Here is a 22,051-nt window from a genome sequence, read left to right as displayed (position 1 = left end):
GCACAGTGCTCCTTGGGATGTTTAAAGCTTGGGAAATCTTTTTGTATCCAAATCCGGCTTTAAACTTCTTCACAACAGTATCTCGGACCTGCCTGGTGTGTTCCTTGTTCTTCATGATGCTCTCTGCGCTTTTAACGGACCTCTGAGACTATCACAGTGCAGGTGCATTTATACGGAGACTTGATTACACACAGGTGGATTGTATTTATCATCATTAGTCATTTAGGTCAACATTGGATCATTCAGAGATCCTCACTGAACTTTTGGAGAGAGTTTGCTGCACTGAAAGTAAAGGGGCTGAATAATTTTGCACGCCCAATTTTTCAGTTTTTGATTTGTTAAAAAAGTTTGAAATATCCAATAAATGTCGTTCCACTTCATGATTGTGTCCCACTTGTTATTGATTCTTCACAAAAAAATACAGTTTTATATCTTTATGTTTGAAGCCTGAAATGTGGCAAAAGGTCGCAAAGTTCAAGGGGGCCGAATACTTTCGCAAGGCACTGTATCTGATATTGGCAGAAAGCTTAAATTCTTGTTAATCTAACTGCAGTGTTCAATTTACATTAGATATTACAGTGAAAGAACACCATGCTATTGTTTGAGGAGAGTGCTTAATTTTGAACAAGAAAAGCTATTCATCAACAAATTAGGCACATTTTAGCAGTCTTGATAAAAAACATTGAACAGAAATGCAATGGTTAATTGGATAAGACTAAAACTTTGCACATACACTGCTGCCATCTAGTGGTCAATATCTAAATTGTACCTGGGCTGGAATAATACATTATGGCCTTTCTCTTGCATTTCAAAGATGATGGTACAACACAATACAAAAGAACGGTTGGCTTTTTCTTTCTATTATTTTTATCAGATCTATTGTGTTATATTCTCCTACATCCCTTTCACATTTCCACACACTTCAAAGGGTTTCCTTTCAAAGGATACCATAAATATGCATATCCTTGCTTCAGAGCCTGAGCTACAGGCAGTTAGATTTGGGTGTGTCATTTTAGGCAAAAATTGGAGAAAAAAAAGTTGCGGATCCTTAAGAGATTTTCTACGGCAATTAAATAAATATCAATTTACAAATGAGACCTACTCAGCCATCATCACATGCATCCCGGTGGGGTTCTGTAGGAGCTAGGGTGTGGAAAGGACTTTCAATTTCACTCACACCCAACTCTTCAGTCTGGCCCACCTATTCAATAACAGAAAGTACAGAATGGAGCAAGGACAGGACGAGCAAAACGGCAGACCAACCTGTGACAGACCAACCTGTGACAGACCACCCTGTGACAGACCAACCTGTGACAGACCACCTTGTGACAGACCAACCTGTGACAGACCACCCTGTGACAGACCACCCTGTGACAGACCAACCTGTGACAGACCACCCTGTGACAGACCACCCTGTGACAGACCACCCTGTGACAGACCAACCTGTGACAGACCACCCTGTGACAGACCACCCTGTGACAGACCAACCTGTGACAGACCAACCTGTGACAGACCACCCTGTACAGACCAACCTGTGACAGACCACCCTGTGACAGACCAACCTGTGACAGACCAACCTGTGACAGACCACCCTGTGACAGACCAACCTGTGACAGACCACCCTGTGACAGACCAACCTGTGACAGACCAACCTGTGACAGACCACCCTGTGACAGACCAACCTGTGACAGACCACCCTGTGACAGACCACCCTGTGACAGACCAACCTGTGACAGACCACCCTGTACAGACCAACCTGTGACAGACCACCCTGTGACAGACCACTCTGTGACAGACCACCCTGTGACAGACGCCCCTGTGACAGACCACCCTGTGACAGACCAATCTGTGACAGACCACCCTGTGACAGACCACCCTGTGACAGACCACTCTGTGACAGACCACCCTGTGACAGACCACCCTGTGACAGACCACCCTGTGACAGACCAACCTGTGACAGACCACCCTGTGACAGACCACCCTGTGACAGACCACTCTGTGACAGACCAACCTGTGACAGACCACCCTGTGACAGACCACCCTGTGACAGACCAACCTGTGACAGACCACCCTGTGACAGACCACTCTGTGACAGACCACCCTGTGACAGCAGCACTGAACGTTCTATCAACTAAAATGTCTTGCTCTGTCGGTCATAGTTGGAAAGTGAACCCAGATTCGTCCACTGTGTTTACCTCTGTGTTCTCTCAGGGGGTCCAAAACCCCCCTACCTTCCCCTGTCTACCCCTCCCCCCCAGTGTTCACCCACCCAGGCCCAGTCCATCTCAGACAGCATGGACAGGGGGAGGTAGAGATAGTGGAACTTCCTCTGCAGGGGCTGGTCTTGAGTGGTTTACCAGATGTTTCCTGATCCCCTCTCTCCCTCTCTCTCTCTCGCCCTCCCTCTCTCCATGTCTCTCCCCCTCTCTCTCTCTCTCCCTCCCTCCCTCTCTTCCTTCCTTACTTCCCTCCCCTCCCTCTCTTTCCCTCCCTCTCTCCCCTCCCTCTCTCCCCTCCCTCCTTCCCCAACAGTGAAAGGGAAGGGAAGGAGGCAGTAGCAGTCAGTATCTCTCTCCCTCTGGATCTAAGCATATAGAACACAGGCACCTGGAGTCCATGCTGTTTCACAGCCCTCTCTATCTCTCTATTTCTATATATCTGCAGGCCAACCAGAGAGCCAGCCGGAGCTGTTGTTGGTGCTTCTACAGGGATCTGCTTTGGCTCAGTGAGAGGAGGCCGTAACTCACCTGCGCTCACAGACACACACACAGAGACAAACAGCCAGACAGACACACACTCAAGGTTTCCTGGCCCATCCCCCACACACACACCTTTGGAGTGCACTGTGAGAGAGGAGGAGAGGAGTACACCGTGCTGGTTCTACTCTATAGTAATGTCGTGGGACTGTGGCCTGAAGTACATGTTCTCTGTGTCCCCGGCGCTGAAGCCGGGGGGTGTGTGTGCCCTGCACGACAAGGAAGACCTGTCCCATCTGGAGATGGTCCAGAGACTGGCCAAGGACGGATGTCGCTTCCTCCAGAATCACAACAACAGCAGCAAGGCCGCCCCGGAGAGGACAGCAGAGGTGAGAGACAACGTCGCGCTGCATTCACAGAATATTAACACTGTGACAGAGCTAGAGAAATCATCACACTCTCAAACACTGTGACAGAGTTAGTCTAGAGAAATCATCATACTCTCAAACACTGTAACAGAGTTAGTCTAGAGAAATCATCACACTCTCAAACACTGTGACAAAGTTAGTCTAGAGAAATCATCACACTCTCAAACACTGTGACAGAGTTAGTCTAGAGAAATCATCACACTCTCAAACACAGTGACAGAGTTAGTCTAGAGAAATCATCACACTCTCAAACACTGTGACAGAGTTAGTCTAGAGAAATCATCACACTCAAACACTGTGACAGAGTTAGTCTAGAGAAATCATCACACAGGGAGTGGTGCTCTATAGGGAGTGGTGCTTATAGAGGGAATGGTGCTCTAGAGAGAGTGGTGCTTATAGAGGGAGTGGTGCTCTAGAGGGAGTGGTGCTTATAGAGGGAGTGGTGCTCTAGAGAGAGTTGTGCTCTAGAGGGAGTGGTGCCCTAGAGGGAGTGGTACTTATAGAAGGAGTGGTGCTTATAGAGGGAGTGGTGCCCTAGAGGGAGTGGTGCTTATAGAGGGAGTGGTGCTCTAGAGGGAGTGGTGCTCTAGAGGGAGTGGTACTTATAGAGGGAGTGGTGCTTATAGAGAGAGTGGTGCTCTAGAGGGAGTGGTGCTCTAGAGGGAGTGGTGCTTATAGAGGGATTGGTGCTTATAGAGGGAGTGGTGCTTATAGAGGGAGTGGTGCTCTTCCAAGATGGCGTAGCAGTGAAGACGCGTTTTGTTCGTGTCTTGTGCACTTTTGTATTTTTCGTATTTTTTGTATATATATATTTCAATTTTATTTTCCATCTATTTTCGATTTTTAATTCAACTATACCTTCCGGTAACCTGCCTCACCCAATGTGATACGGTATCGCTATTATTTTTTATTTTAGAACACATTCAAGAACCTCCAGAAGCTAACCAGCTAATTAGCTATTCAGTCATTGTTAGCCACTGCTAGCGGCTTTTACCTTCTGCACAGATACCAGCCCTGTTCTTAGCCTGGATAATACTTGCCAGTCTACCAGTATCGTACTGTATCTCCACAACAACGCCGGATTCCTGCCGTAATCCCTGGACCACTACTTCGGATCTTCACAGCTAGCTTGCAGCTAGCTAGCTCACCGTGGCACCCAGTACCGAAGCTATCCCTGAGGCCCACCTCCCGGCCTACTCAGCTGTTCACCAGAACCCCACTCATACACGGCTAGAGCCCAATACTCCACCGGATCCTTGCTGTAAACTCTGGACCTTGGCACCGGATCACCGCTGCTACCGATTGGCTATAGTGACTAACACCACTGCCACGAAGCTAGCATCAGTTAGCCGTGAGCCAGGCACATCTCCCGGCCAGGCAAACTAAATTCTACAATACCTCTTTCGCCATCTGGCTTGGATTCTCTGTCGACACGGCGCCCCGCCGCACCACCACGACTGGTCTGCCGATGAATACTCCCTCTATAAGCACCACTCCCTCTATAAGCACCACTCCCTATATAAGCACCACTCCCTCTATAAGCACCACTCCCTCTATAAGCACCACTCTCTCTAGAGTACCACTCCCTCTATAAGCACCACTCCCTCTAGAGCACCACTCCCTCTAGAGCACCACTCTCTCTAGAGCACCACTCTCTCTAGAGCACCACCATTCATCCAAATGATCTTAACTTGTCATCTGGTATTATTGGATGGTTCATATCCGGTAATGCCTCTGCCCGGAGGATCTCTCCAGGTACAGGGTTGGAGTGAAAACCTCCTGGAGAGTATCTCTCCAGGAACAGGGTTGGAGTGAAAACCTCCCGGAGGGCATCTCCAGGAACAGGGTTGGAGAACCCTGCCCTAGTGAACCAAGCCTATTGCCTGCCCACTCACTTGTTATTCTGAGAACTAGAAGGATCTAGAGGGGAGTATTATTAAGTCCTACGTAACACTCCATTCAGTTACCTTGGAATACACCTACTGTAAGAGCTATATGGCAAATGATTGACAAACGTCTAGCTAGCTACTGTGACTGCCTTATTAACCTGTTAAAAACAAATAGATTCATTTTGTTCCTAACTACCGTTTACTTAGAACCATCATAATGTCAATACCGTTAACTGAATCCAGTGTTATTGGGTGGTTAAGAGCGCTCACTCAATTTTGTGTTAAAATCCAACAGCCTATTAGAACACCTGAGAGGAGGTGGTGTCCTGATTGGCTAGCTCGGTGTAGAGTGAAGTTGCCACTAGATGCTGATCTCAGGAAAATGTAGCATTTTGCCCACTCATGGTTAAGGTCAGGACTGGGGGAGCGAAGCTGATCCTAGGTCTGTACCTAGAACCACCCTGGAGCGCTGAGTCCATGATGGCCTCAGTTCTTCCCTTCCTGCCTGGCCAGCTGTGTTTCTATCAGTGCAGCAGAACGACACAGCAACAATGGCAGGAAGAGCTGACGTAAGTTCCACAGGCCCCTGGCTGGCCCCACCGTGGGCTGGCCCCTCAGTCTCCCCACCATGCCAAGACATTGTGTTGGTTTCAGGGTGGATTTCAATTCTGTAGGTCCCTGACCTTTTCTCTAAAACACTGGGGATGAGTCCCAAACTGCACCTTTTCCCCTACATAGTGCACTACGATTGACCAGAGCCCTATGGACCCTGGTCAAAGTACTGTAGGTCACTATATAGGGATCCATTTGGGACACAGCCTGGAGCAGGGTTGGTTACTGTAACCCTGCTTGTCATAATTCACCACAATGAATGTGACTCTACTGTACACCGTAGCATGGCCTTAAATGCCATCTTAGATGTGATAACAACACCTCCTTGTCGTTGTGTCGTTTCAGTAAATGTCACCTTCTTATTCAATAGGACTAACTCTTCTACGTCAAGTGGGTGTCTCAAGTAGGGCTGTGCCCTCAAACCTATTTTTATTCTCAACCTTTTTAATATAGCCCACATCAAAAGAAAGGAGAAAATGTTTTGTTTTGTTGGTGGGATCTGAGTATGACCAAGAGGCAAAGATCTGAGTTGATTTATGTCATTGAAAATAAGAATTTGTTCTTAACTGACTTGCCTAGTTAAATACATTTTAAAAAGTGATGTGATGCTTCTTGAAAACTTTACAGCTTGACTAATTCTTAAAGGAAAATACCACTCAAAAATATGTTTTTATTACAGGATCTGTCTTGAATGTAGTCTGAATGCTAAAGCAACATGTTCTGAAATGCAGGTAGAAAAACATTTCCTTCATGAAGAATAATAATGTATTCTACACCTCTTCTAGTCTGTTACCGTTGTCGTTCTATGCATCGCATGTTCAGGGGCAGCTGTGTACTTCTCTCTGTGTGTACTCGTATTGCTACCTCTAACGCCGTTGTCGTTCTATGCCTCGCATGTTCAGGGGCAGCTGTGTACTTCTCTCTGTGTGTACTCATATTGCTACCTCTAACGCCGTTGTCGTTCTATGCCTCGCATGTTCAGGGGCAGCTGTGTACTTCTCTCTGTGTGTACTCGTCTTGCTACCTCTAACGCCGTTGTAATCTATAGCATCTACATAGAAAATGCTTTGCTGAGCATTTTTCATTCCTAGCCTACCAGGACAAATCCATTTTGAACACAGAGATAACTCTCCACAGTAAAGTACATACAGTATCTTAGCACTAAAGCCAGTGTCCTACATGTTGTTGTGAATGGGTGATTTTTCATGTCTGCCAGCACAGCATAATGTATGGTACTGATTATGAGACTTGTCATCTTCACTAGGAAGCCTGTGTTGATATGGAAGGTTATTGCTGCCTGGTCGTAAATATTCCACAAGCTTATGTTTCCCTATGTTAGATAGCTCCTATGTTTCCCTATGTTAGATAGCTCCTATGTTTCCCTATGTTAGATAGCTCCTATGTTTCCCTATGTTAGATAGCTCCTATGTTTCCCTATGTTAGATAGCTCCTATGTTTCCCTATGTTAGATAGCTCCTATGTTTCCCTATGTTAGATAGCTCCTATGTTTCCCTATGTTAGATAGCTCCTATGTTTCCCTATGTTAGATAGCTCCTATGTTTCCCTATGTTAGATAGCTCCTATGTTTCCCTATGTTAGATAGCTCCTATGTTTCCCTATGTTAGATAGCTCCTATGTTTCCCTATGTTAGATAGCTCCTATGTTTCCCTATGTTAGATAGCTCCTATGTTTCCCTATGTTAGATAGCTCCTATGTTTCCCTATGTTAGATAGCTCCTATGTTTCCCTATGTTAGATAGCTCCTATGTTTCCCTATGTTAGATAGCTCCTACGTTTCCCTATGTTAGATAGCTCCTATGTTTCCCTATGTTAGATAGCTCCTATGTTTCCATATGTTAGATAGCTCCTATGTTTCCCTATGTTAGATAGCTCCTATGTTTCCCTATGTTAGATAGCTCCTATGTTTCCCTATGTTAGATAGCTCCTATGTTTCCATATGTTAGATAGCTCCTATGTTTCCCTATGTTAGATAGCTCCTATGTTTCCCTATGTTAGATAGCTCCTATGTTTCCCTATGTTAGATAGCTCCTACGTTTCCCTATGTTAGATAGCTCCTATGTTTCCCTATGTTAGATAGCTCCTATGTTTCCCTATGTTAGATAGCTCCTATGTTTCCCTATGTTAGATAGCTCCTATGTTTTCCTAAAGGATCAGTGGATCAATGTTTTGATCATCCAACACAGTCTTCTTTGTTTTCTTGTTCATTGTATTTTTTTTGTCCACTTGCAGAACAGAACAGTTTGAGATAATGTGCAGATGTCATGTTTATCTATGTTCATCACAGAGCCAATTCCTAGAGAAGGACTGGAGGTTAACGGCCTAAGCAGGAATTTGAGTAACTCACTTCTGGATAGTAACCTAGGCAGACTTGTGTCACATCACATCAGTAAAAAACCACTTCTTCTACAGACATCTGATGTAAACACTTCTCAGTGGGAGAGAGAATTATATGTGTATCTGTGTTCTATCAAGACCCCGGAGGTCCTGCTGCGGACTTCATAGCGAACGTGTTTGAGATGCCTCAGCCGTGGTTACACAGAGAATGCCAACACATCCCTTAAGCCTGCACAGTGCCTCTGAACGGGAGAACAGCGTCTGGAGTGTTTCCATTTAGAAAGCTGTTACTACCCTGACTTAAAATGTTAAGTGCTATTAACTTATCAAACGTACGTTTTATCAGCTCAACTTGATTTCTTCGGATTTGACATAACTTAAGCAGTCATTTTTTACATTTGAAATAACTAAGCAAGCCAACAGAGGGAGCTTCACTGCTTACCCACAGTAGTGGGTTAGGAGTTCAGCCAAACTGGACGTGACCTATCAGGGTCTAAGTGATGGATAGTGTTTCTCCTCCACAGTGTTTATGTTAGGAAACATTCTAGTGGTACTGGAGGTCACCTCCACCACTTCTACAGGAACACTGTGTCCCAGAGAGAGAGAGAGAGAGAGAGAGAGAGAGGAGAGAGAGTTGCACTCTGCCTCATTAAAAGCATCCAGTCTGGAGTGGAGGCCAGTGCCATTGTTTATAAATGGACACTTGTGGTCAGAAAGGCCAGCCCATCCACAGAGTAGCACAGCAGCTGCAAAGATGCGATCAATAACTGTTGGGGGGGAGCACGCCTGGCCTGATGCTGGTTGACTGGTCAGAGGCACTCTCTGATTTCTGATTCTACTCCCGAGTTTGGTTTACTGTTCAAGGTGCCATAGCACGAAATACAGTATCTGTCTTTAAGGTTGTTGTTTTTTTAGAGCAGGGGTTCTCAAACATTTTGGGGCCTTTTGTGATAGCAAATTCTTCAAGAAGCATTGCCTGATGTGAACCATGCCTCGAACAAAAGAGACCTCAGAAGACTGTTGACTTGCATAAAGCTGGAAAGGGTTACAAAAGTATCTCTAAAAGCCTTGACGCTCATCAGTCCATCAGTCCACAGTAACGTGACACGTCATGCACTGCCAAGCTGTTGACTGCTGTGGATCAGTGGATAATCTGATTATGTTAAATACTGGACAACCTGTGGTTGGAAACGTACATGAGGTGACATCCCCATGTAGGTTTCAGATGAAGTGAGCCTTGTCCGAGCCAGAATGCCCCAGGGCACTGGTCTGTCACAGCCACTGTACAGGGCACTAGTCTGTCACAGCCCCTGTACAGGGCACTAGTCTGTCACAGCCCCTGTACAGGGCACTAGTCTGTCACAGCCCCTGTACAGGGCACTAGTCTGTCAAAGCGCCTGTACAGGGCACTAGTCTGTCACAGCCCCTGTACAGGGCACTAGTCTGTCACAGCCCCTGTACAGGGCACTAGTCTGTCAAAGCCCCTGTACAGGGCACTAGTCTGTCACAGCCCCTGTACAGGGCACTAGTCTGTCACAGCCCTTGTACAGGGCACTAGTCTGTCACAGCCCCTGTACAGGGCACTAGTCTGTCAAAGCGCCTGTCACAGGGTTCATAGAAAGCAGCTGTGTTGTTAAGCTTTCATCATGGTGTGAAGCAGGATGCCGAGAAGCACAGCCCTCAGATTCTGGGAAACTGTTATGTTCTGCAAATCCCACCTTGACTCACTGCCTGCATCCCAAATGGCACCATATTCCCTACATAGTGCACTGCTTGTCACCAAAGCCCCATCAAAAGTATTGCACTATGTAGGGAATAGGGTGTCCTTTGGGACACAGTCACTGTACTGTGTAAGGAACTGCCAATAACATTACCATTAATGGTCTTTTTGGATACGCATGTAAAAGTCCCTCCCTGTAAGATCTGCGTCAGAGACGGCACCTTTTCCCTATACAGTGCACTCCCTTTGACGAGGGGAGATGGGCTGCCATTTGGGAGTCCAGATCTGATTGTGTGAATTTTGTACTGCCTGTGTTGGGGAAAGTGCTCTGCTCATTGATGGACAGTTTTTTACTTATGTGCATTAGTTTGTGCATGTGTGTGTGTGTGTGGCCATGCTTTGGGATCAGTTGAAGTGTGTCAGGAAGTGGTGCTGTGCTAAAGGTCCCTGGATGCCTCAGTGCAATAGTCAATTAGAGCAGAAAACTGCAACCACTTCCAGCCTGTCTGCCTGCCTAATGGCATGCAGAGGCTTGTGTGTGTGTGTGTGTGTGTGTGTGTGTGTGTGTGTGTGTGTGTGCGCGTGTGTGTGTGTGTGTGTGTGTGTGTGTGTGTGTGCGTGCGTGCGGCATGCAGTAGACTCCTCATTATGTAATACTAAGTACTCCAGTCCAGACCCAGCAGTGTCAATCACTCAACGGGCACCAATTACTCCAGCTGCAGACATGATTAGAATGTGCATGGCTACTGTACCCTACCATCTAGTAATGTACTGTACTCTACCATCTATTAATCTACTATATATTAATCTACTGTTCTCTACCATCTATTAATCTACTGTACTCTACTATCTATTAATCTACTGTACTCTACTATCTATTAATCTACTGTTCTCTACCACCTATTAATCTATTGTACTCTACCATCTATTAATATATTGTACTCTACCACCTATTAATCTACTGTACTCTACCATCTATTAATCTACTGTACTCTACCATCTATTAATCTACTGTACTCTACCATCTATTAATCTACTGTTCTCTACCATCTATTAATCTACTGTACTCTACCATCTATTAATCTACTGTACTCTACTATCTATTAATCTACTGTACTCTACCATCTATTAATCTACTGTTCTCTACCATCTATTAATCTACTGTACTCTACCATCTATTAATCTATTGTACTCTACTATCTATTAATCTACTGTACTCTACCATCTATTAATCTACTGTTCTCTACCATCTATTAATCTACTGTACTATACTATCTATTAATCTACTGTACTCTACCATCTATTAATCTACTGTTCTCTACCATCTATTAATCTACTGTACTATACTATCTATTAATCTATTGTACTCTACCACCTATTAATCTACTATATATTAATCTACTGTACTCTACCATCTATTAATCTACTGTACTATACTATCTATTAATCTATTGTACTCTACCACCTATTAATCTACTATCTATTAATCTACTGTACTCTACCATCTATTAATCTACTGTACTCTACCATCTATTAATCTACTGTACTCTACTATCTATTAATCTACTGTACTCTACCATCTATTAATCTACTGTTCTCTACCATCTATTAATCTATTGTACTCTACCACCTATTAATCTACTATCTATTAATCTACTGTACTCTACCATCTATTAATCTACTGTACTCTACCATCTATTAATCTACTGTACTCTACTATCTATTAATCTACTGTACTCTACCATCTATTAATCTACTGTTCTCTACCATCTATTAATCTACTGTACTCTACCATCTATTAATCTATTGTACTCTACTATCTATTAATCTACTGTACTCTACTATCTATTAATCTACTGTACTCTACCATCTATTAATCTACTGTTCTCTACCATCTATTAATCTACTGTACTCTACCATCTATTAATCTATTGTACTCTACTATCTATTAATCTACTGTACTATACTATCTATTAATCTACTGTTCTCTACCATATATTAATCTACTGTACTCTACCACCTATTAATCTACTGTACTCTACCATCTATTAATCTACTGTACTATACTATCTATTAATCTACTGTACTCTACTATCTATTAATCTACTGTACTCTACCACCTATTAATCTACTGTACTCTACCATCTATTAATCTACTATATATTAATCTACTGTTCTCTACCATCTATTAATCTACTGTACTCTACCACCTATTAATCTACTGTACTCTACCATCTATTAATCTACTATATATTAATCTACTGTTCTCTACCATCTATTAATCTACTGTTCTCTACCATCTATTAATCTACTGTACTATACTATCTATTAATCTACTGTACTCTACTATCTATTAATCTACTGTACTCTACCATCTATTAATCTATTGTACTCTACCATCTATTAATCTACTGTACTCTACCATCTATTAATCTACTGTACTCTACTATCTATTAATCTACTGTACTCTACCATCTATTAATCTACTGTACTATACTATCTATTAATCTACTGTACTCTACTACCTATTAATCTACTGTACTCTACTATCTATTAATCTACTGTACTCTACCACCTATTAATCTACTGTACTCTACCACCTATTAATCTACTGTACTCTACCGTCTATTAATCTATTGTACTCTACCACCTATTAATCTACTGTACTCTACCATCTATTAATCTATTGTACTCTACCACCTATTAATCTACTGTACTCTACCATCTATTAATCTATTGTACTCTACCACCTATTAATCTACTGTACTCTACCATCTATTAATCTACTGTACTCTACCATCTATTAATCTACTGTACTCTACCATCTATTAATCTACTGTACTCTACTATCTATTAATCTATTGTACTCTACCACCTATTAATCTATTGTACTCTACCACCTATTAATCTACTGTACTCTACCATCTATTAATCTATTGTACTCTACCACCTATTAATCTACTGTACTCTACCATCTATTAATCTATTGTACTCTACCACCTATTAATCTACTGTACTCTACCATCTATTAATCTACTGTACTCTACCATCTATTAATCTACTGTACTCTACCATCTATTAATCTACTGTACTCTACCATCTATTAATCTACTGTACTCTACCACCTATTAATCTATTGTACTCTACTACCTATTAATATATTGTACTCTACCACCTATTAATCTACTGTACTCTACCACCTATTAATCTACTGTACTCTACCATCTATTAATCTATTGTACTCTACCATCTATTAATCTACTATATATTAATCTACTGTACTCTACTATCTATTAATCTACTGTACTCTACTATCTATTAATCTACTATCTATTAATCTACTGTACTCTACCATCTATTAATCTACTGTACTCTACCATCTATTAATCTACTGTACTATACTATCTATTCATCTACTGTACTCTACCACCTATTAATCTACTGTACTCTACCACCTATTAATCTACTGTACTCTACCACCTATTAATCTACTGTACTCTACCACCTATTAATCTACTGTACTCTACCACCTATTAATCTACTGTACTCTACCACCTATTAATCTACTGTACTCTACCATCTATTAATCTATTGTACTCTACCACCTATTAATCTACTGTACTCTACCATCTATTAATCTACTGTACTCTACCATCTATTAATCTATTGTACTCTACTACCTATTAATATATTGTACTCTACCATCTATTAATCTACTGTACTCTACCATCTATTAATCTACTGTACTCTACCATCTATTAATCTATTGTACTCTACTATCTATTAATCTACTGTACTCTACCATCTATTAATCTATTGTACTCTACCACCTATTAATCTACTGTACTCTACCACCTATTAATCTACTGTACTCTACCATCTATTAATCTATTGTACTCTACCATCTATTAATCTATTGTACTCTACTATCTATTAATCTACTGTACTCTACCATCTATTAATCTATTGTACTCTACCATCTATTAATCTATTGTACTCTACCACCTATTAATCTACTGTACTCTACCACCTATTAATCTACTGTACTCTACCATCTATTAATCTACTGTACTCTACCATCTATTAATCTACTGTACTCTACCATCTATTAATCTACTGTACTATACTATCTATTAATCTATTGTACTCTACCACCTATTAATCTACTGTACTCTACCACCTATTAATCTACTGTACTCTACCACCTATTAATCTACTGTACTCTACCATCTATTAATCTATTGTACTCTACTATCTATTAATCTACTGTACTCTACCATCTATTAATCTATTGTACTCTACCACCTATTAATCTACTGTACTCTACCACCTATTAATCTACTGTACTCTACCATCTATTAATCTATTGTACTCTACCATCTATTAATCTATTGTACTCTACTATCTATTAATCTACTGTACTCTACCATCTATTAATCTATTGTACTCTACCATCTATTAATCTACTGTACTATACTATCTATTAATCTACTGTACTCTACCACCTATTAATCTACTGTACTCTACCACCTATTAATCTACTGTACTCTACCATCTATTAATCTATTGTACTCTACCATCTATTAATCTATTGTACTCTACTATCTATTAATCTACTGTACTCTACCATCTATTAATCTATTGTACTCTACTATCTATTAATCTATTGTACTCTACCACCTATTAATCTACTGTACTCTACCACCTATTAATCTACTGTACTCTACCATCTATTAATCTATTGTACTCTACCATCTATTAATCTATTGTACTCTACTATCTATTAATCTACTGTACTCTACCATCTATTAATCTATTGTACTCTACTATCTATTAATCTATTGTACTCTACCACCTATTAATCTACTGTACTCTACCATCTATTAATCTATTGTACTCTACTATCTATTAATCTACTGTACTATACTATCTATTAATCTACTGTACTCTACCATCTATTAATCTACTGTACTCTACCACCTATTAATCTACTGTACTCTACCATCTATTAATCTATTGTACTCTACTATCTATTAATCTACTGTACTATACTATCTATTAATCTACTGTACTCTACCATCTATTAATCTACTGTACTCTACCACCTATTAATCTACTGTACTCTACCATCTATTAATCTACTGTACTCTACTATCTATTAATCTACTGTACTCTACCACCTATTAATCTACTGTTCTCTACCACCTATTAATCTATTGTACTCTACTACCTATTAATATATTGTACTCTACTATCTATTAATCTACTGTACTCTACTATCTATTAATCTACTGTACTCTACCATCTATTAATCTACTGTACTCTACCATCTATTAATCTATTGTACTCTACTATCTATTAATCTATTGTACTCTACCACCTATTAATCTATTGTACTCTACCATCTATTAATCTACTGTACTCTACCATCTATTAATCTATTGTACTCTACTATCTATTAATCTATTGTACTCTACCACCTATTAATCTACTGTACTCTACCACCTATTAATCTACTGTACTCTACCACCTATTAATCTATTGTACTCTACTACGTATTAATCTACTGTACTCTACCATCTCTTAATATATTGTACTCTACCATCTATTAATCTACTGTACCCTACCATCTAGTAATGTACTGTACTCTACCATCTATTAATCTACTGTACTCTACTATCTATTAATCTACTGTACTCTACCACCTATTAATCTACTGTACTCTACCACCTATTAATCTACTGTACTCTACCACCTATTAATCTACTGTACTCTACCATCTATTAATCTACTGTACTCTACCATCTATTAATCTATTGTACTCTACTATCTATTAATCTACTGTACTCTACCATCTATTAATAATGTGCATCCCAAATGTCACCCTATTCCCATCCCCCCACCCATATGCCTCTGGTCAAAAGTAGTGCACTATACAGGGAATAGGGTACTATTCTGTCTCTGTATCTACTGCCCACATATCACCAACTTTACTGAATGTCAAATGCTTCAACCATTAATTTAATTGGTTTATTATGCAAACTGTATACTTGTCAGAAATCCTCATGCATGGCTGCTTGCAAAGCTGACATGTTCAGACATCCGATGAGAGAAATAATGAGATGGAATGGAAGAGAGATGTAGAATCACTAGTCCTGGTTCAACCAGTCCATTACAATCACCATTACAGGTCCATTACAATCACCATTACAGGTCCATTACAATCACCTTTACAGGTCCATTACAATCACCATTACAGGTCCATTACATTCACCATTACAGGTCCATTACAATCACCTTTACAGGTCCATTGCAAGCACCTTTACAGGTCCATTACAATCACCATTACAGGTCCATTACAATCACCTTTACAGGTCCATTACAATCACCTTTACAGGTCCATTACAATCACCTTTACAGGTCCATCACAATCACCATTACAGGTCCATTACAATCACCATTACAGGTCCATTACAATCACCATTACAGGTCCATTACAATCACCTTTACAGGTCCATTACAATCACCATTACAATCACCATTACAGGTCCATTACAATCACCATTACAATCACCTTTACAGGTCCATTACAATCACCTTTAAAGGTCCATTACAATCACCATTACAATCACCATTACAATCACCATTACAGGTCCATTACAATCACCATTGCAGGTCCATTACAATCACCATTACAGGTCCATTACATTCACCATTACAGGTCCATTACAATCACCTTTACAGGTCCATTACAATCACCTTTACAGGTCCATTACAATCACCTTTACAGGTCCATTACAATCACCTTTACAGGTCCATTACAATCACCATTACAGGTCCATTACATTCACCATTACAGGTCCATTACAATCACCTTTACAGGTCCATTACAAGCACCTTTACAGGTCCATTACAATCACCATTACAGGTCCATTACAATCACCTTTACAGGTCCATTACAATCACCTTTACAGGTCCATTACAATCACCTTTACAGGTCCATCACAATCACCATTACAGGTCCATTACAATCACCATTACAGGTCCATTACAATCACCATTACAGGTCCATTACAATCACCTTTACAGGTCCATTACAATCACCATTACAATCACCATTACAGGTCCATTACAATCACCATTACAATCACCTTTACAGGTCCATTACAATCACCTTTAAAGGTCCATTACAATCACCATTACAGGTCCATTACAATCACCATTACAATCACCATTACAGGTCCATTACAATCACCATTACAGGTCCATTACAATCACCTTTACAGGTCCATTACAATCACCATTACAGGTCCATTACAATCACCATTACAGGTCCATTACATTCACCATTACAGGTCCATTACAATCACCTTTACAGGTCCATTACAATCACCTTTACAGGTCCATTACAATCACCATTACAATCACCATTACAGGTCCATTACAATCACCATTGCAATCACCTTTACAGGTCCATTACAATCACCTTTAAAGGTCCATTACAATCACCATTACAGGTCCATTACAATCACCATTACAATCACCATTACAGGTCCATTACAATCACCATTACAGGTCCATTACAATCACCTTTACAGGTCCATTACAATCACCATTACAATCACCATTACAGGTCCATTACAATCACCTTTACAGGTCCATTACAATCACCATTACAGGTCCATTACAATCACCTTTACAGGTCCATTACAATCACCATGACAGGTCCATTACAATCACCATTACAGGTCCATTACAATCACCTTTACAGGTCCATTACAATCACCTTTACAGGTCCATCACAATCACCATTACAGGTCTATTACAATCACCTTTACAGGTCCATTACAATCACCATTACAGGTCCATTACAATCACCATTACAGGTCCATTACAATCACCATTACAGGTCCATTACAATCACCTTTACAGGTCCATTACAATCACCATTACAGGTCCATTACAATCACCTTTACAGGTCCATTACAATCACCATTACAGGTCCATTACAATCACCTTTACAGGTCCATTACAATCACCATTACAGGTCCATTACAATCACCATTACAGGTCCATTACAATCACCATTACAGGTCCATTACAATCACCATTACAGGTCCATTACAATCACCATTACAGGTCCATTACAATCACCTTTACAGGTCCATTACAATCACCATTACAGGTCCATTACAATCACCATTACAGGTCCATTACAATCACAATTACAGGTCCATTACAATCACCATTACAGGTCCATTACAATCACCATTACAGGCTATTTTGTTGAAGAATACTATTTTTGTGTGTTTATGTATTCGTTTTCCAGTATTCATCCACTCCCTCTACTAATCCCTAATGCTCTCTGAGGTAACTGAACAGTGATTTCCATCTGGTATTTATGCATCCATGTGTGTTTGTGTTTGTCCAGTTATGACCCAAACAGCTACAAATGTTTGAATGTGACTTCCTTTTCCCAGTTCCCACAACCCCCCACTACACTTCTCTTGCACATATTCCCAACCTCGATTCCTAAAAGGGCCTTCATGTGTCCCTCGGTTTCCACTCCAGCCAATATCCCCCGGCCTAATTGGTTCAATTAGTTACTTCCCCTTCGTCTGCATTGGTGCCGGTGTTAAACCCTCTATGCAGATTATAGTGGTGATGTAACTCTCTTTCTAATTTACACACCCTTCAACACATTATTGTCTTATTGAACCAATGGTATTGATAAAGATAATGTACTCTTGATTAGGACTTAAGGGGAAAAAAACAACACACACACACACACACACACACACACACACACACACACACTTTCATTGCCTCTTAGTCTCTTAGTCTAATCTAGAGCGACACTAGCAATAACCTCGTAATATTATTTAACACCATTATCTGGGACAGTTACTACTACAATATCCCAATTCAACCCATGGGTATTCCCACAGAGTGAGTGGACTGCATAATCTGGCTACTACTGAATATACATGATGTACTGTATAGTAATTGATTTTGCTTCACAACTTATTCTCCTCTACTGCATGTGAGGAACAGTCATAAGTTGTAGTTGTTGTTGTGGTAATTGTCTCAGTGGGTTAAACTGCTATCCTTGACCCATGACTACATGAGACTGGGTGGCCAGAGGACAGGCATTCACAGCAGAGGAGTTTGTTGTTCCTGTGTGGGTGGAAAGAGAAGGGGGGGGGGGAGCGAGGGAGAAACAGTGAAGGGGGGATGGAGTGAGAGAGAGAGAGATGACCAGTTAAGTGTTTTCCCTATGTGCCTGAAGGCTGGGAAAGATTGATAACACTCTGGTGATTAAGTGACATTGCCGTTGCGGTGTGTGTGTGTGTTCCTGCGTGTGAACGTGTCTTCTGCACCAGTCCCTATCTCTCTTCCTTATGAAACCCTCACACAGAGCACACAGGGGTGAAATTAGAAAACCCAGAGCTGTCTCCTCTGAGGCCAACAGCAAACCCTTTAAAGCCAGTGTTTTTACTCCACACTAAGACCTGCTCCTCACATAAAACACATCCAAAGTGTTACGGAAGACAGATAGATAAATCATGGTCTAAACAGCATTCATATCCTCTAAAGAACAATTGTTCATTAAAATATGCTTTCATTTGATTGTAAATACAATTCCTGACTGGGGTTTACTGATAAAAAAATGAATGAATGATTATTGTAATCTATGGAGAGGGTCTTTCATTCAGAGGACTGGATGTGACAGGGCTATTGTGATGGAAATCAGTGGGATGCGGTGAGAGGAAAAGAAAAGACAGGGAATCTCCTTAGTGATTATGCTCCTCCCTCCCTCCCTCCCTCCCTCCCTCCCTCCCTCCCTCCCTCCCTCCCTCCCTCCCTCCAGGCCCACAGTGACGAGGCAGTCCGTGTATGTTTGCGGGAGCGGGGCCAGGAGGTGCTGGTGCTCCAGAGAGTGTCGTCACAGCGGCCAGCCCCCTCCGCATCGGCCAGGGGAGGGGGGAGACCCGAGGAGGGGGACAGGAGGTAAGCCTCTGTCTCTCCGCTTTCACCCCTCCCTCTCACTCTCTCTCTTTCCTCCCTCCTTCTAGTCCTTCTCCTCCTCAGTCTCCACACACACACACACACACACACACTTCTAAACACAGGCGGCGTGTGCTTGCATTGCAGCTCACAGCACACAGATGGATGGAGCTAGCGTGTGTGTGTGAGAGAGAGTGAGTTAGCCGGGAGTGAGCCGTTGCTGGCTGACTGGCTGACTGGCTGTGCAGACACAGGGGAGAGTGTCACCGTCTCAGGCTGGGTGTGGAGAACTCTCTCTGGGGTAGGGAGACCACAGGACCAGGGTTCTCCCAGGGCTCTATAGCAGCTGCAGCAGGTGGACAGCTAGCCGGATGGGCCAATGGGTGGCTGAGGGAAGGCATGCAGCAGTAACCACGGCAACAGTGGTACCGGCTGTAAGGGGCACAGGGACATGCTGAGGATGGGCACTCGGCCGCGGCAACCCCCGGACCTGCGGCAGCGGGAGAAGGGCAGGCTGCTGGCAGCGGTGGCTCTGGTGGAGCAGGAGGAGGATGAGGAGGAAGACTCAGAGGAAGGCAGCAGTGGAAGCGGGGGCAGTGACAGCGCCAGCCGGGCAGAAGAAGGGGCCAAGGCCACCAAAGTCCCCACCTTCGATGTCCCCTACTTCCGCTACATAGACGAGGAGGAGTCAGAGGGAGAGGGGGATGGAGAGGAGGTGTGGAGCAGCAGTCGCTCTCTGTCCTCCATCGAGGACGACTCGTCCAGTGACAGTGTTGTCTCTGACAGGTACGTGGTGGTGTCAGGGACCCCAGAGAAGATCCTAGAACACCTGCTGTCTGTCTTGAGGCTGGACAACCACCGTGATGACCAGGGGAGCACACAGCAGATCAAGGAGTCAGGTCAGTCACTTACCCCCCCAAATCAATATGTTTGGCCTCTGGCTACTACTTTTAATCTATGTTAAACTATGTTAATCTATGCTAAATTATGTGAATATTTTTAAAGCGGCGTGAGAGAGATAGAGAGACTGTTCATTTTTTGTTGTATATTTCACTTTTGTTTATTGTCTATTTCACTTGCTTTGGCAATGTAAACATATGTTTCCCATGCCAATAAAGCCCCTTAAACTGAAGAGAGAGAGAGAGAGAGAGAGAGAGAGGAGTGTCTCTTACTAAAGAGGGATCTTTGACTATGTATGGTGATGAGGAAATAGGGTGATAGAGAAAGAGAGAGAGAATAGATTGAGAGAGATAAAGTGAGAGATGCAGGCTGCTCCTGGGAGAGTGATATATAGAGTGGTGGTAAATGGGAGAAGAGAGGTGGGAGGCTGATATATAGAGCAGTGGGAGATGAAAGAAAGGAGATGGGAGAAGGGAAGCTGATATATAGAGCAATAGAAAATGGGAGAAGGGAGACTGATATATAGAGCAGTGGGAAATGGGAGATGGGAGGCTGATATGTAGAGCAGTGGGAGAAGGGAGGCTGATATATAGAGCAGTGGGAGATGGGAGGCTGATATGTAGAGCAGTGGGAGAAGGGAGGCTGATATATAGAGCAGTGGGAGAAGGGAGACTGATATGTAGAGCAGTGGGAAATGGGAGATGGGAGGCTGATATATAGAGCAGTGGGAAATGGGAGAAGGGAGGCTGATATATAGAGCAGTGGGAAATGGGAGAATGGAGATGGGAGGCTGATATGTAGAGCAGTGGGAGAAGGGAGGCTGATATATAGAGCAGTGGGAGAAGGGAGAAGGGAGGCTGATATATAGAGCAGTGGGAGATGGGAGAAGGGAGGCTGATATATAGAGCAGTGGGAGATGGGAGAAGGGAGGCTGAAATATAGAGCAGTGGGAGATGGGAGGCTGATATACAGAGCAGTGGGAGATGGGAGAATGGAGATGGGAGGATGATATTTAGAGCAGTGGGAGATGGGAAATGGGAGGCTGATATACAGAGCAGTGGGAGATGGGAGAATGGAGATGGGAGGCTGATATATAGAGCAGTGGGAGATGGGAGAAGGGAGGCTGATATATAGAGCAGTGGAAGAAGGGAGGCTGATATATAGAGCAGTGGGAGATGGGAGAAGGCAGGCTGATATATAGAGCAGTGGGAGAAGGGAGGCTGATATATAGAGCAGTGGGAGAAGGGAGAAGGGAGGCTGATATATAGAGCAGTGGGAGATGGGAGAAGGGAGGCTGATATATAGAGCAGTGGGAGAAGGGAGGCTGATATATAGAGCAGTGGGAGAAGGGAGAAGGAAGGCTGATATATAGAGCAGTGGGAGAAGGGAGGCTGATATATAGAGCAGTGGGAGATGGGAGAAGGGAGGCTGATATATAGAGCAG

At 42.4% G+C, this 22,051-nt stretch overlaps 1 protein-coding gene across 2 annotated transcripts in view; it reads left to right on the top strand.

Annotated features, from left to right (window-relative positions):
• The first annotated feature begins 2,515 nt into the window (after positions 1–2,515).
• The window catches only part of LOC110535184 (rap guanine nucleotide exchange factor 5), a 64,389-nt gene continuing 44,853 nt past the window's right edge, over positions 2,516–22,051 (top strand). The window contains exons 1-3 of one of the 2 annotated variants that reach the window (XM_090221306.1): positions 2,516–3,085; positions 19,571–19,710; positions 20,494–20,606. In XM_090221306.1, the coding sequence (XP_090077432.1) occupies positions 2,894–3,085; positions 19,571–19,710; positions 20,494–20,606 (445 nt within the window). In that variant the 5' untranslated portion in view covers positions 2,516–2,893. Of the gene's footprint in view, positions 3,086–19,570; positions 19,711–19,780; positions 20,607–22,051 lie in introns of those variants that run through there. The other variant, XM_090221304.1, reaches the window with a different exon arrangement.

This window comes from Oncorhynchus mykiss, chromosome 3, assembly GCF_057628025.1.
Source record: "Oncorhynchus mykiss isolate SJ-2025 chromosome 3, ASM5762802v1, whole genome shotgun sequence".
NCBI classification, from domain to species: domain Eukaryota; kingdom Metazoa; phylum Chordata; class Actinopteri; order Salmoniformes; family Salmonidae; genus Oncorhynchus; species Oncorhynchus mykiss.
Note: the sequence above shows the minus strand (reverse complement) of the source record. Positions and strands in the feature narration are given on the sequence as shown.